Source organism: Saccoglossus kowalevskii, chromosome 7 (assembly GCF_978046115.1).
Source record: "Saccoglossus kowalevskii chromosome 7, keSacKowa6.1, whole genome shotgun sequence".
In the NCBI taxonomy this organism is placed as follows: Eukaryota; Metazoa; Hemichordata; class Enteropneusta; family Harrimaniidae; genus Saccoglossus; species Saccoglossus kowalevskii.
In genome coordinates, this window is record NC_140647.1 from 19,825,474 (window position 1) to 19,841,492 (window position 16,019).

The following is a 16,019-nucleotide window of genomic DNA, read 5'->3' on the forward strand; positions in this document are numbered from 1 at the left end:
TAAACAAAGATTTTGACTGTTGCGCACACCAACAAGCACATACTGAGAGGTTACCAAGCTTCAATTAGGTATATTTTTGGGTTTAGAAGGCATCGAAGTAGTAGTAGTCGTCGGTGGTAATTAGTGCAAATGGCGCTCAGGGTAAAACTCGTACTCATGATTTCATTAGAAAAGCGCATTGAAATATGGGAAAATCAGTTTATCAAAACAAATGTGTGCGTTGACTACCACCCTTTAAGTGTTAGCCATATGGAAAAGACAATATCACATACATTACAAGTCAAATCTTGTACTTCATTTGATAAGTTTTCTCAGACAAATGCGTTGACAGTGTCTGTCAAATCTGACGAGATTGTTGTATCCATGATGACAAAGATGACCCACTTCGAGATTGACGTAATTGCGACCGCGGCATTAATTAATAGGAAAAGGGAGGCATAAATAAAACTAGGTTGTCTAGAGGAGACGGTGGGTGAGCATCCGCGAAAAGCTCACAACTCACCGGCAGTTTTTCGTACGGCTTTCAGTTGCATGTAACGGTCCTTGTACCGGTCTTCATGGGAATTTAGGTTCCAGAAACTCTTTTTCATATACAGAAATAAATTAACTATAAAATTTGTATTCAGAATACTGACCAAGTTGCCCCCGAATATTGAATAATGAATCACTTGTGAAATGCCTTTTGATTGGCTAATGCCTCAGACTAATCTGGTGAGAACCAATAATATAAGACATCAGATTGTGATGTTCACATCTGTTTTTAGGGTTTAGGGTTTTAGGGTAGTATTGTTCTTAATTTCCTCATTTCTGATATCAATACCAGAAATTATCAGAAAAAAATCTAAAACGAACAAATAAAATATTTTTGTGAAAACAAACCATTGCAGTAGCACATTTTAAGCGAATCCAATTATCCCGAAATAGTTCCAATCGTGTTTTTATACGAATAATCTGACCCTGTGAATCCGCCCCAAGACATAAAGTAGTTTTTAGCGAATATTTGTCCCAGTGAACGTTTTTAAACCATCAAACCACGAAAATATAACATTTCACAACATCGTCTTTTCTTTCTTTTCACGGGGAGGAGTCGCATTTTGAATGACAACTTTAACAAGTGGCATGTCATGATTACAATTCACTGCGTGTACGCAACATTTATTATGAAAAACACACATATACACACATTACAGTCTTAGAATACGAGATTCGTGTATTATGCCTGTCAATCAAAATATTTTAAAATGCAAGTATGTACAAAACTCACTGTTTAGTTACAAATTCACATCTTTCGTTTCACAACTGATAATTGTTTGGAAGACAAGCACTAAAGCTTGATTACTAATTGTGTCTGACAATAATCTCAACAGCTTCTGTTCAGCGTCACTGTTACCCGCCGTCGCCATGCACCGCGGCGTTGGGACAATTTATTTAACACGCCTGGTCACGGTACCGGTACGTCGCACATGGTCCACATCGAAGCGGTGTGATGAAATATATTTATATACAGTGGCCCTTCAAGTTTGTAAACAATATGGCACCGATGACAAAGCGGGCTGTCCATATATTATCCGTTGTCGTCACCGTTTATGTACTTTTATCCATTGCACTTCTTTTTCAAAATCGTAAGCCATATTGTTTCCAGAGTTGTTCATCCCTTTAAGTTATTTTCTATTTTCTCTGAATGCTTGCATGTCCGATTGCAGGGTGAGAAACCTTAGATAGTTCTGTCATATATTTGTCCATATCTGATTCAATAAATTCAGGTTCTCATGTTTACTGATGCTTCTGAGTATTAGTATGGTGTATCCAGATGCGCCGTCACTAAAAGCAAAATAGAGATCAATTTAGCTACTGACTGGACGATACCGTGAGTGTTTGTTTACATAATAGTTGCACATCATTGAAAAGACCCGAAAAAAGCATGCCGAGTGATCTCAAAACAATGCCTGTTTTAACAGAAGAAAAATTACTAGACTATTTAGATTTAGGATCTCGGCTCATAACACCGCAAATGAAATGTGACGAATGGAAAGATTTCTAAGAACAAATAAAGTGTGTCAAATTTGCTAAACTTCCAAATTAGCGGAGGACGAATTTAATTTTCGATTAATTATTTTGTTCTACTACGTACAATCCAATTTGAAAACACTTGTTTTTATTGTCTTTGTTCTGTCAACTGGTTTCCCATAGCTGAGTATGCAGGTGTGTGTTAAAAGACAAATACGTTGGTGTACTGTGACCGAAATAAATAAATAGTAACGATTACGGACTGGGTTATTACTAATTTTATGTGTATAAATGTCATTAAAACTAAATACATGTTGGTGCCCAGCGCCCATAAGTTGCCAACAATATCATTTTATCTATTTTGTTGATGGACTTTTGATTTCTCGTGGATATACAGTTTCTATTCTACACTTGATGAAACTATTCTATTTCACTGCTTGTCTTACACTTGTATGAATTGTGATGTACCTGTTTACAATTCTTTCATTAACCAAGGCGATTGCTATGTTCCCGAAGCAAATTTCAATATAGGGCAGCGAACATTTAGTTACCATTCTGTAAAACTGTGGAATTCTTTGACATTTGATTTGAAGAGGACTTCTAATAGTTGTAAAGCTAGCCTGTGCAATTTTATTCGTAAAAATATACCCCTGTAAACTACTTTTATTTTGTTATGAGATATCTGTAATTTATTTCCTTGCATTTGTGAGTGTGATGAATTCCGATGATAATTACTTCGCCAAGTAAAATAAATGAATGAATAAAAGAATAGATAAATAAGATAAATGCGTATTTGAAAATGGCTGTATTGTGTTGACATACCTGGAATATCATCTAAACTATCCGATGAATCAGATAAAATGGGAGTTTCTTGTATTGTTAACATCAAGGCACAGGAGTAGTCGCTACCGCCATGGTGGTCGCCTAGCAACCTACTGCTCGCATTCTCATAGATAATATTAACATCATCACCCTCGGAAGCTCTTTCATTTCTAATGGCGTGGTTCGATTCTTGTCTCGACTTGGGCTGTTTATTTGGGAAAGACGGAGGCTGCCCATCAACGTATACTGCGCCGAATTCAACTCTTGCCATTTTACCACTGGTTCGCTTCTTTTCTGGTTGTGAGTTAGATTCATCGACGGGGGATTGTGCTGCATGTATTTGTCTGAAAAATGTAATGTTCATATACATGTAATTATTTTAAAAATAAAAGTCCACAACACTGTGATGTTAATGGTGTGTAGTACGTAACCCTTTAAATATAATTGAAGGAAAAGCTAACACTAATTTATAAAACGGTTCTGTGTCCTGTGTATATTGCATCTAAGTTACAGTAGATGAGACAACCTGTCTGATAACCATATGAAGGTCACATTCAACGCGAGTCATCTATCACATCATCTATCCATTTGGTCTATTCGGAAATTAACGAAGAAATTATTGAAAAATGTGGAAATGTTTTTGTCACAAATAATTGTAGCATTCAAACGGTTGAATAAACAGACGAATGACCACTCAACAGTACAAAATTATAACAAAAAATGGATCAAATGTTATAATTAGAGTAAAAAAATAAATAAAAGAAACTGTTTGCGGTATGTCTGCACTCCATGACACTGATAAGAAATTGTTTGACGAATTTGTCAAACGCTTAAATGTCATCATTATAGTAGTGTGTACTGTAGTTTTTTCGCTATCCAGTAAGATATATTTGATCCCCCTCATTAGGCTTGTCTCTTTGTACAACATTTGCAGCAAAGGACAAAATGCTCCAGGGTTTCATCTTCTTCCTTACAACATGTGCAAGTGCACTCTTCAGAAGTAATATTTTCACATTTCCTTTTTTTTTAATATTCCAAACCAAGTGTGTAGGACCTTACCTTGCGTTGACTTCATCTAAAATAAACTGTTTGCGGTATGTCTGCACTCCATAACACTGATAAGAAATTGTTTGACGAATTTGTCAAACGCTTAAATGTCATCATTATAGTAGTGTGTACTGTAGTTTTTCCGCTATCCAGTAAGATATATTTGATCCCCCTCATTAGGCTTGTCTCTTTGTACAACATTTGCAACAAAGGACAAAATGCTCCAGGGTTTCATCTTCTTCCTTACAACATGTGCAAGTGCACTCTTCAGAAGTAATATTTTCACATTTCCTTTTTTTTAATATTCCAAACCAAGTGTGTAGGACCTTACCTTGCGTTGACTTCATCTAAAATAATGTACCTTCAATAGTCTTAAATGGGCAGGATGGAGACAGACGTATGTATGGGAAAGAATCATACAGTAATGCGACATGATGCCGTAGTTGTTGATGTCACAATACAAATATGACGATACTTACATTTGTGTCATTTCATAATATTCACTGTGGTTGGATTCAAGCGGATTGACGTATACATGACTAGTGACGTCAGACCATGTGTTCTTATCTCGAACGTCATCAAGTGACACGGAATCTGGTGACGTAATCAACTTGACAGTTAGTCTGAACGTAGACACTATTATTAAGTGATTTCATACTTTGATTCAAACTATATGGATACATACCTGATAGAGGGCGCTGGTCTTTACTAAGATCGCTACCCAGCAACGAAACTGTTGTTTCCGGCATAGCGTAACTATGCGATGGCTCGTAATTATTCGGAGGTTTCAAACCGAGTTTTTCTAATAATTTACTTACTTCTCGATCTTTCTGTAATTGAAAATATGAAGTATTGTTAACACATTGAAGGTCGGCACTGTCGCTGCGCTCAATACTGCATAGCATGACTTCATTGGCAACCTGCCACATGGATTGCATCGCAGTTGTTAAATAATAAAACCACACAAACTTAATTATAAATTGCACAGATATATCGACTTTAGCGACAGAGACAGACTTGCTTACAAGTTTTATTGTTTTTTCGAATAAAAAAGAAATTCACAAATACTGTAGAATACTTTATTTTCGCTTGGAATTAATTTTCACTATTTTCGCTGAAGAAATGATTCAGTGAAAATAAAATCCAGCGAATATACTTTTTTTTATATATTTTACTTTCCATTCTTCAAAAATCAGTGAAAATTAATTCCATACAAATAACCAAAAAAGTCCATTCAGCGAAAATAAATTCCAGCTAAAATAAATTAGTTAACAGTCATACCAATGCTTTATAAAATAAAAGTATGTCACTTATGGTGGTATGTGATGAAACATTCTCCAGGCATCGACTGATTATTGTCGTTGGCGGCGTGCTCGTGTACTCGGAGAAGGAAAATGATGATATCGTGTTAACCAAACGGAGAAGGTGAATTTTTGGAGTTACGAACATCGAGTTACGAGCATCGAGTTACAAAAACAACTGTTAATGAAAGTTCGAGTTACTAAATGTAGACGTTAAACAAAACAAAAAATGTATGTTGCCCGTAACTCGAAGTTCTGTTACCTGTTATTTGAACACCGAGTTACAATTTGGCCGAGGTCTCGGGAAAAGTGAGCGTAGTTTCTAAAATATGGGCGTGGTCATTTTTGTAACTCGATGCTCGTAACTCGATGTCCGTAACTTGAACAATCTCAACCGAACGTATTTCTAACCAACAGCGTCACTGAACACAGTAGACGCTTGGAAAGATTAACAGCAAAGGGCGAAAATGCAAAACGCACGTAAATACACGTTTTGCGAGTAAGCAAGGGACACTAGCAAAATAACAGCGAATTCTCGCGGGATCATCGTCGCTTGCTCACTTCACCTCCTTTCAGTCATGGTGGTTATATGGGAAACGAGCCATATGTACAGATCCCATTTTATCACACAGAATTTATATACATACATGATTCTATCATTTACAAAGCGTTATTTATGATTGTTGCCTAGACAACCCAATGGATGCAATCGCCCACTCCTTATATTACAACTCTCACTTACGTCACCTAGTGCTTTCCTAAGTTTGACATTCTCCACTCGTAGATATCGAAGTCTGGAAGACACGTCATTTCCACAGCTTCCGGAAGGAATTTTGAAACTTCCTCTGGTAGACGTACATCGAAATTTCCGGTCATCGCCAGTAGGGTCTCTTTTTAATTCTAAAAGCTGGAGAATTGTAGAATGAAAATGTTAGTCGGCTGTATTTTCTAATTGCGTTTGTGTTGTCGTATTTACTGTTATCAGAACCATCGACTATGATCATAGAGGGGATGCAAGGGGGGTAGCTGGTACGGTTTTACGGGAAATAAAAAGGGCTTTTCACAATTTACGAAGAAAAAAAAGACGTTTTTACAGTTTATAGTGTTAACAAATGGAACATTGAATGGTCCGAAGAGCTCTCCGACTCAAATTCTCCGCCATTGCTGCGCCGTGTGAAGAGACGCATGCGCATATTACCCTCGTTATGCTCTTCATTCGGCTAGAGGGCCTTTTACGTCTTGACATTCAATTTTGTAGTGAATTGTGTCATCTAGTCGTTTTTACAGTTTCTAAAATGTAATTTCCCTGGATTATTCTTTACGATTTTTTTATTTGGATGTGAATTTTTGTACGTACGAGAAAAATGACACATTTTTACAGTGTACGAAAACAATATTTGATTGATTACGTTGTACGTCTAGCCTGTGATTACAGAATTAGAGAATTTTTTTTTTATTTACGTTGTACGAACAAAAAAATATTGCAATTACGTTGAACGAAAATAACCCTTGACCCCCTCATCATATGAGAATGTACACAGAAAACACTGACATTTTACTGCATTATGACTCGAATATAAACCGTTTTTAATGGAAGATGAAGTAATGCGTTTATAGTGATTGACATGATGAAATAGTCATGAAAATACGAAGTTTAATGTGAAAAAGTCCACACCCGAGACATTGGATTGGGAAGTGAACTGACATATGGTCACATCAGTTGGCCGCCAGTCGAACTGACGCTCGCGTACGGCACCCAGCCTACTTTTTGGGGTTGCCCAGTGGTCGAGAGGACGTGGTGTTAGGCGATTAGGTAAAATGGTCTCATTTGGCAAAATCATCAATATAATAGTATGTTGAACCATTTTAGCCAATTCCGTGACGCAACTATTTTAATAAAGATTGAATTTGAAGGTTGGGAGAAACACGAACGTATTAAAATCCAGGATTAAAATATATCACAAATGCACCGTTGTAACTGAAGTGACCGAGCCGCGAGTAGGAGATTTTGCGTATAATATGTAGTTGTTCGAAACCTACATTAATCATTAGTCCAATATATTATATTTTTCAGATTTCTATGGGGTTTTGATGACTTCTGGTTTCGTTTTGTAAAATTAGTATCCACGCATTTTTCAAAACAGCAATAAACGGCGTGGACCAGAATGCATTTCGTTGCGTAAGACACCGATGACCTCACCGATGCTGAACACCATCTCTGTTGACAGCGTCGTCTATTAGCTCTCGATTACAATTTGAGTGTCATGAACTGCTCTGTTTCTAGTTGGTAGTTAACTTGATATTTGGAGCCAGAAAACACCTTGTTTGTGATATTTTACCTGACAAGTCTGCTTGTTTACTGGTTCGTTGGTTTAACTCCCATTTCACAGACGGTAATCTGTGTGTCGTGTGTCGGGCGCTGGGGCCTGACGACATCTTTGTCATGCTTGCTAGCTGTGATTTGGCTTTTTTCTTCAAGCCTTTCATTTACTCTCTATTTTTAAACAAAATACACTTTAGTATTTACATGAATCACTCTCTTATGAAATTTTTGAAAATATATTTTTGCTCAAGTTTGTTTTTGCACTTCTTTGTGCATTTGTGATCGTCTGAGAACTTCCGTCTGCTGCGCGGTTAGTAGATTACTGGAAACACAAACGACATGTTTATTTTATTTTTATCTTATTCAAACAAATGTATTTCTCATTGTCTTCGTACTAGTTGTTGTTCACAGTTGTCACATTTTGTTTTCCATATAATGCTGCTGAAATGTTTGACTGTCGTCTGGCGACGAGTAAAGGTGTATTCAACGTCAGTTAACCTGGCTAAATTCATTCGATATCTAATTATTATTAGAATTTACTCTGTCAACTGTGCAGGGAGGCTTGTTTCCACTAATATTGTAAAAGAGACCCGACAAAGATGTCTGCTTGTCAATGATGTGTATGTATTCACATAGAAGTTTTACTTTTTCCAGCTGGTTTACTCCACTTCTGGAAGTGTTATACGGGGCACCAACGAGTTAATGAAGCCACAAGCTGGGCTGTAAGTTAAATCCGGGATCCTAGGTCCAGAATTTAAATGCGTCTTTCAAAGACCGGTTTATCCAGAGACCTGTTTTGAGGATCTATGGTTTATAATATGACATGCATTGTGCAAATACACATAAAATGTATTCAATTTACTTGGTAATTCATACTAGATTTCCCATTTCCATTTACTAGTATTCTATCTATTATAATAAGTCTTCGCACTTTCCATAACCACCGTGAAAATAACAGAAAACGGACCCCCGGCCGCTCAAATTGTTAAGTCAATGCCTGCGATTGTAGTAATTGTCTAAATAATAATATTATGTGGTACAAAAAATCAACACTTTATTTGAATAGGTGCTATTATTATTATTGGAATGACTGTCATTCCAAGAAATGTTGGACCATATCTCATGTTTTTGCGAATTTAGTTGATTTCGTGTATAAATATAATCGCCAACCACCCTCTGCTGGCGGAATTGACACTCGCGAACATATGCGTTGTAAAGACAGTACCGAGGAATGCATCGGTTAATGTTGTTTACATCTACATTTTTATGTAAATCGACATTTTAACGAACCCAAAACAGCTAAATGTAGTGTTGTCTTCCGTATTGTTTCTCTTGTAATTGGACCTGGTTGGACACTACGAGTAAATTATTTTATGTATTCATAGTTACCCGAACGAATAATCTCAGTAACGACGGCATACGTTTTTCGTATATCAACTTGGTATATCACGGTATAGTGACAGCAACAGTTTAATGCACAATCCTACACCGACCTTTCTGACTTGCACTGGCTAGTTGTGGCCTACACATCGGATGTTTATATCATGGTTTGAGTGGCAAATTCATGAAAATTCATACTGTATCTCATTATTATTGAGTGACATCAACGATTATTAATTTAAATCTGAAGTTCTCGTTATAATTGGCCACATAATTGGGCATCCCATGTATTATATGGATATAACTATTACATCTCTATTTCCGAGGTATTTATATTGATGATTATGTATAATTTCATAGGAAAACGTGTTCACTATTAAAGTTGCATTTAAAGGGAGATCTTTGTAGCATTAGTACTAACAACGACGGCATCGCGTTTACAATAATTATATAACTACTTTTATTACTACATAATATCCCTCGGAATGGGTTACGAAATGTAAAAATATAAAAGCTCAAAGAAAGGTGTATGTTCTTATCTATGTTGAGTACTTGAAAATATGAATTGTGCGAGAGGCACTGGCATGTCATAGTTACCCACCAGGTATACACATTTTATTTTTTTTTTTTTTTCAGCATTTGAGAATATGTTTTCTTCCGCATTTGATATAGAGTACAGTTCATTACAAATTGTTGCACATCGTCATAGTTTTCACAGATTCGCTTAAGGGCAGGTACATTAGAATGGCGATAACGTTATAATTTCAATGATTGGTTACTTTTATCGGAATCTGGTGAGAGATTCACGAAGATCAATATTTTTTTCAAGTCGATTAAATACTGATCAATATGAATATCCTTTTTTAAAACAGCCTGTAAGTTCGTAATTTATTATTTGCGTTACGATTTGTCTCCTTGTCATTGCTGATATATTCCGTCCACTATGCTTCAAGCTTTATATAATTATTGGGCAATTTTGATGCAGTAATTTTTGTGTTTGTATTCATGTGGCGTTAGTGATAGGTATTTTCAGATCAATTCGATTTGGGTACTATTACCATCTTTCGGGGGCGGGGTGCATTGAGGCCTTTTCTTTTAGACTGATAACTAAACCGACGTAGTTACATTTGTTTACAGAATAAAGTTTCTTCCCTTCAGCAATATGTTTGATTTCTCAATATCATTATCTAGTATGCCATTTTACAACAGCGGACATAAATACAAGAGAGACATTGCTATAACTAGCACAGCAGTTTGGGTGAACACGGGCGTATTCAGTTTGTGTTTAAATAAGAGCATAATATATTTTAATCGTATTTCCCTTGGCCCTGCATTCAGTAGCACGGATACACTGGCAATTCACAGAACAATTATCTTTACTAACCTTTGGCACAAACACTAGACACAATGTTAGCGTTGTACAGAAGAGAATAAACACAGAGATAATTCCGAAAGCAGCGTTGGTATCGTCTTGTATAATGAAAGACAAAGCAGCACCAATCATACAAGCCACGACTATGTTATAGACGCTCATACCGATGTATTTACTATCGTTTAATGCAGGTATACTAACGTGGCGAGTCTCCCAGGCGAGAAAACATCCAAACACCTAATAAAATACAGAATATGTTAACAGTTGTGACTTCACTTTGCCGCCCCTCACTGTGTAGCTTTGTGGCCCATTATGATACATGATGATCCAAGTTTTGTTTAAACCATGCGATTTCATTCCTTTGTACTTTGGTTATTTAAAGAGCTAGGGTCACATTGGCAGAACGTATTTTACATCAAAATTTCCTCAGATATGTCCTAATAATGCAATAATCCTGACATGCAGCTGACTGTTTATTGAAAATCTTCCTGGTGTTCACACAAATATCCAATATACAAAATAACTTGCATTTTGAGAAAGGGTCTCATTCTTAGTCACCGGATACTAGATAAACTAATCACATGGCGTACAATGCCCATTTCGCGTTTTTTTGTGTGGAGAAAATGGACACAAAATGTGCGGTTTTACAAAAATTGACACATTACTGACAATAGAAAATCACCTTGTCATAAGTAATATTTTATAAAATTATGACTATAACACCGATAACGACAATTTAGGATTAATGTTTCTCGAGGAATGATATTTATTTTACTGCAATGCACACGAGTACTCTTTCATCCAATCATAAATTGCAGCTATTAAAACAAACCAATGTAGTTTGCATATTTCCCGACCTTCTTTAAGATAAATAATTTAACAAATTTCTCATACTATATTCTTACCATAAGCACCCCTTTATAGACATAAATAGCTGCCAGCCATATCGTCATCTGAACACTCTGACACTGCTGCATAATAGGGATAATAGTGACGTCAGCATTTCCTCCTGGGTCTGGCTGTAATATATACAATCCATTAAATGTAAATCACATGAATGAAGCTTCTTTACAAACAAATAAATCATGCACTTATGGATAGTATGAATACATGGATAGCATTTATTGCAACTCACGTGTCTACTCAATATATAATAGATGTTTTGTTTGAATCTTTCATGCCGGTAAACTGTGCACATTTTTACGTTTGAGAATATTATATCATTATGGCAAAGTAGATTCAACACGTTGCTTAATTTTATCTTGCTGGTAAATATCTCGTCCGCTAATACTTTAGGTTACTTGCTCTACCTAGACGCAAATGGATGCATAGGTGTCGTGGAAGGCGGGAGAACCACGAGACTTATTTTGCCCCAATCTCCGTTCCAATCTCTCCCGTCATCGCATTCAATGTTCTAAAATACCATGGTTATGTAGATCAGTGGAGCAACAGATGCAATAACGGGGCGATGACGGGTGAGAATTGAACACAATTTGTGGGGCAAAAACGAACAAGTCTCGTCGCTATCTCGCTCTCGAGACGTCGGCGACCAGTTGTGTCATTCTGGAGCATACACAGTAAACTGATAAACTGTTTTTTTTACCTCCTCTGGTGCCTCGATAAGTTTTCGTCTTAGTGGATCTTTAATATCCCACGATATTAGTATAACAACGTCTACTAATAAAAGAATTCCTACAATAGTAAACAGCCTATGGTCACGTATAACCTGGAAACAATTCACAAATCGCAAAATAAGTATACGATACCACGAAAGCGATGTTACAAGTACTTGTGGAATGTATCTGGGTGTTATTAATTATAAAATCAATGCAATTCTCATACCACCACTGTGTTAAATTCATTATTGTACTCGACATTTTATTACTAATACATTCGTATCATAGTTATGACTACAATAGTGATGCATTCCATTCTCAATTTACACTGACTGTGGATGTTTATAATTATAAACATCCATTCGTTTGGGTGGCGAGATTCATTCGAACTTATTATATTTTGGCAGAATATCAACAATAGATCCGGATATGAATACCTTTTTCTTCATCTTTATATTAGTGAATATACTGTGTACTCTCCATGTTTTGCTAAACATTGCTCCAAATGAAAGCGTGAACCCAATTGCTAGGAGCCAAGCTCGAGCCTAAGAAGACAAATAAATAATTGCAGAACAGACGTAACTGTTATTTGTCATTATTTGAAATAAAGAAATAACAAAGCACACCCAAAATATATACAAATTGATGACAGACGCAAGTTAAAGCGGGAGGGTCGTCACCTGCGCACGCGCGGGAATTGAGTCCCAAGCGACGATAACAACACACGTTAAAACGCAAAGGCTTATGGGTAGACGCTTGCTTGTAAACAATGACACGCTATGGTCATCTGACGCATGCGCCGGTGACGACCCCCTGCTTTAATACTACATTAAAATATATGATATAATTAATGTACTTTTCTGGAGGTCATCATTCAAGAAAACATTACAATGTCATTCATTTGTTCAAGTTGTGTTATTGATTAAGAATTTCAACATAATAAAACACATAATGTTTTGTTGAGCAGTATCTTTGCATCGACACGTAGTATAAATTCAGGTTACGACTAATGCTCAAATTCTCGTCCACTTTATAGTATCGTTCGTTTTCAATTGAACTGTGCCAATCATGATTGTATTCTCGAGTGAAAGGTAGTGCCAATACTGTAGGCCATTTGCAGACAAAAAAATCAATACGAACTTTGAACAACAAGTCAACAACAACGCTCTCCATTGACGGGGCGCTTCTGTGACGTCAGCATGACGCATATGGGTGGAAGTATATGGATCGACAAATGCCCTTGGTTATGTAGTTGTTCGTCATGTAGAATAGAGTAAAACCTTTCAAAACATAATTTTTATTGATGAACAACTACAGATTAAAACAATATCGACGCTTTGAAACGTCTAAGTCATAGAAGCGCCTCGTCGACTTTTAAGAAAGACGTATTAGTCGTTCTAATTTGACATAGTTTTGCACAAATGTCACTGTTCTAGGTTTACCGTATTAACGCTATAGAAAAACATGAAATTTCAGTCAAGCAACTTGAAGTCTAGCCATGAAATCAATAACTGTTAAAATGTGCATATTTGTCACAAAAATAAAAAGAAAGAGTATACGCATCTAAAAGTGATGCAATATAATTAAGAAATAAATAACAGAAGAACAATAAACTTACTGAACAAACAATTTCAAAAGACAAATCGTCGATTTCGTGATTGTCAAGGCCAATAACATAAATGGACGCATAACAAAATATTCCACCGATTATAATAAGATTATTGATATATGGACTCGACATCTTTATATATCTGAAAATCCAAACAGAAGTACAGTATTCAAGTGTGGCCATTGAATGCACACGCACTACCACATTTTCATGCTGTTACTCAAATTCGTTGCTCAATGTTTCGAGAATTGTACTGGATCCAACAAAATAAAAATAAAACAAGACAATCTATATTTCGCCTTGCTTTGATGCTCTGTAAGTAACAAGAAAATCACGGACGAAACTACACATGAATTTGAGGGGATTAGCTCCAAATGTTCAATATAAAGACATTTTCTTAATTTCATTTATTTCGTCTATTTTATCTTTGAATGTCGATAAAAGCGTATGACATGATATGAACCTAAGCAACGAATCCAATTTAGTATAACGCCCTCAACGGAATGGATATGGAATTACCATTCAGGAGACTTTTTCTGTAATAGTAGTATAAATGTAATGTGACTAGACGCTGATTTAATTAACGGCTTTAGGTTATGCAGGTGACACGCAATTTGTAAGGGAAATCTATCAACTTGAGAGCAGAATGACGAGTACAAAGAAAACATCCGACGACAATAATGATTGAATTATTGTTGGTATAATACTAGATGTGCGCTGCACACAAACGTAGATGGAGAGCATTCACTTAATAGACTACGTATAACAACACCTGCGGCTGTCGTTTTCCAATTAATTACAACAAGTCAGAATACGATGTAGATAACTGAGAAGTAACTGTAATTTCTTTATACTTTAAACCGATTGTTATTGAAGAACATGAAAAAATAAATCATACACCATGCATAACAAGTTTTGCAAATACTGTATTGTTTGTGCGATATGACATTTGATCATTGCAATTTCCGTGAGGCCATCGCGGCATTGGTGAACTACTGTTGAATAGGAGGAAAAGCGTTCAGATGGCAAAATCTTTCATTAAAAGATTGAAATTATTTGAATCTGTATGTTTTACAATATGGCAATGTAAGCACAGTATGCTTTGTATGTATGTACGTATGTATGTATGATTTTAGTTTAATACCATTTTACAATGAGATCGTGCAAGTCTTTGTATGCAAAAAAAAAACTATCGACATTCTTGGCATTTGTTCTTACACTAATAACGCACAGCCTATATACAATCAAACGCTTATCAGTTATTCTGATCCATTATTCATTAAACCGACTCCGCTGTCTGCAAGGTTGTTTCTTATCTCCACCCCCAGTGGCTTATATTCACTGTCACTATCTTACGCTGTTACTAGTAGTTTTTGCCCGTCTGTGTATTTGTTCAAAATGCAGTCTGATCGATCGTTACAGCTGCTGTTACAAAACAATTCGCGATGATTACATACTGCCTGTATAAGTGGGCTGTCTGTCTGAAATGATACGCATATAGAGCACATGGTCGACTAACAGGATTGAATTATTCCTTCACATTCACGTCGCATGTCAGCATGCATTTAATTCAATATTTTAGTCATGAATGTTGTTATTCACTTCTATAAAAAATATAATATGCACACACTCCAGCAAATTTTAAGTTTAGGGTGTAACTAGGAAATAATCACGAATTATATTTACCTGTGTTTTCTAAATCTCATGTTAAAAAATAAAAACAATAGAGCCAGCAAGATACCGAGGTAACTAAGACAACACATTACAATATACAAAACGAATGATATTCCCCGTGGTATACGGTAAATCAGTGGCTGGTCTCTGGGTGGCGAACCATCTATGGATACAAACAAGAATATAATATTAATATGCATGACTTATTGAATTCTAACGTGAATATATATACGATAGTGAACACAGACGACGTCACGAGCACTGGGTAAGCCTACATTAATGTTTCTAGTAGCTGCAATATGGAATTGTCTGTTATAATTACTGGTGTAATAATATAAGTGTTAAATACAGGTGACATGAAACTGTTTATAATATAATTTGTAAGTAAACTTATACATCCGCACTCTCTAGGCTAGTGGTATCGGCAGTATTTGGAATAGTCTATATGCATTACTTACCGGCCCATACTATGTCCCCTGCACTCAAGTTAAACATGTCACTGTAAGCATAGAATTCACCAACTATCTTCTCTCTTGCACCTTCGAGAGATACAAAACCGGAACTACATTGAGTATAACGAATAGAGAGTGCTGATATGTTACTTCCGTTATAACTGCATGACTACCGTATTTTTTCCAAACAGTTTTAAAACAACTATACCCTCCAACATCGAATGTGTTTTTTTAAACATGAATAATAGTGTTGATAGTATATGTAGATACAACAAGATGATATCGTGGCCCATAGTTGTGTTTTCATGATACATAGACCAGACATTTGCACTGATAAGATCATAAATTATTTCGTATATGTCTAACCAGTTCAATATATCTCCAATTTCATGAACTGATAGGAACATGATAATTCA

The 16,019-nt window shown here is 36.1% G+C and overlaps 1 protein-coding gene across 1 annotated transcript in view; it reads right to left on the minus strand.

Annotated features, from left to right (window-relative positions):
* Window positions 1-1,122: 1,122 nt before the first annotated feature.
* LOC102801547 (gamma-aminobutyric acid type B receptor subunit 2-like) overlaps window positions 1,123-16,019 on the minus strand; it is a 43,510-nt gene continuing 28,613 nt past the window's right edge. The window contains exons 9-20 of the mRNA XM_085501693.1: window positions 15,610-15,690; window positions 15,164-15,314; window positions 13,487-13,619; window positions 12,306-12,413; window positions 11,856-11,978; window positions 11,158-11,271; window positions 10,265-10,489; window positions 5,920-6,084; window positions 4,562-4,706; window positions 4,356-4,470; window positions 2,830-3,173; window positions 1,123-1,821 (exon numbers count right to left, since the gene is read on the minus strand). Coding sequence (XP_085357819.1) covers window positions 1,793-1,821; window positions 2,830-3,173; window positions 4,356-4,470; window positions 4,562-4,706; window positions 5,920-6,084; window positions 10,265-10,489; window positions 11,158-11,271; window positions 11,856-11,978; window positions 12,306-12,413; window positions 13,487-13,619; window positions 15,164-15,314; window positions 15,610-15,690 — 1,733 coding nt within the window. The 3' untranslated portion in view covers window positions 1,123-1,792. The remainder of the gene's footprint in view (window positions 1,822-2,829; window positions 3,174-4,355; window positions 4,471-4,561; window positions 4,707-5,919; window positions 6,085-10,264; window positions 10,490-11,157; window positions 11,272-11,855; window positions 11,979-12,305; window positions 12,414-13,486; window positions 13,620-15,163; window positions 15,315-15,609; window positions 15,691-16,019) is intronic.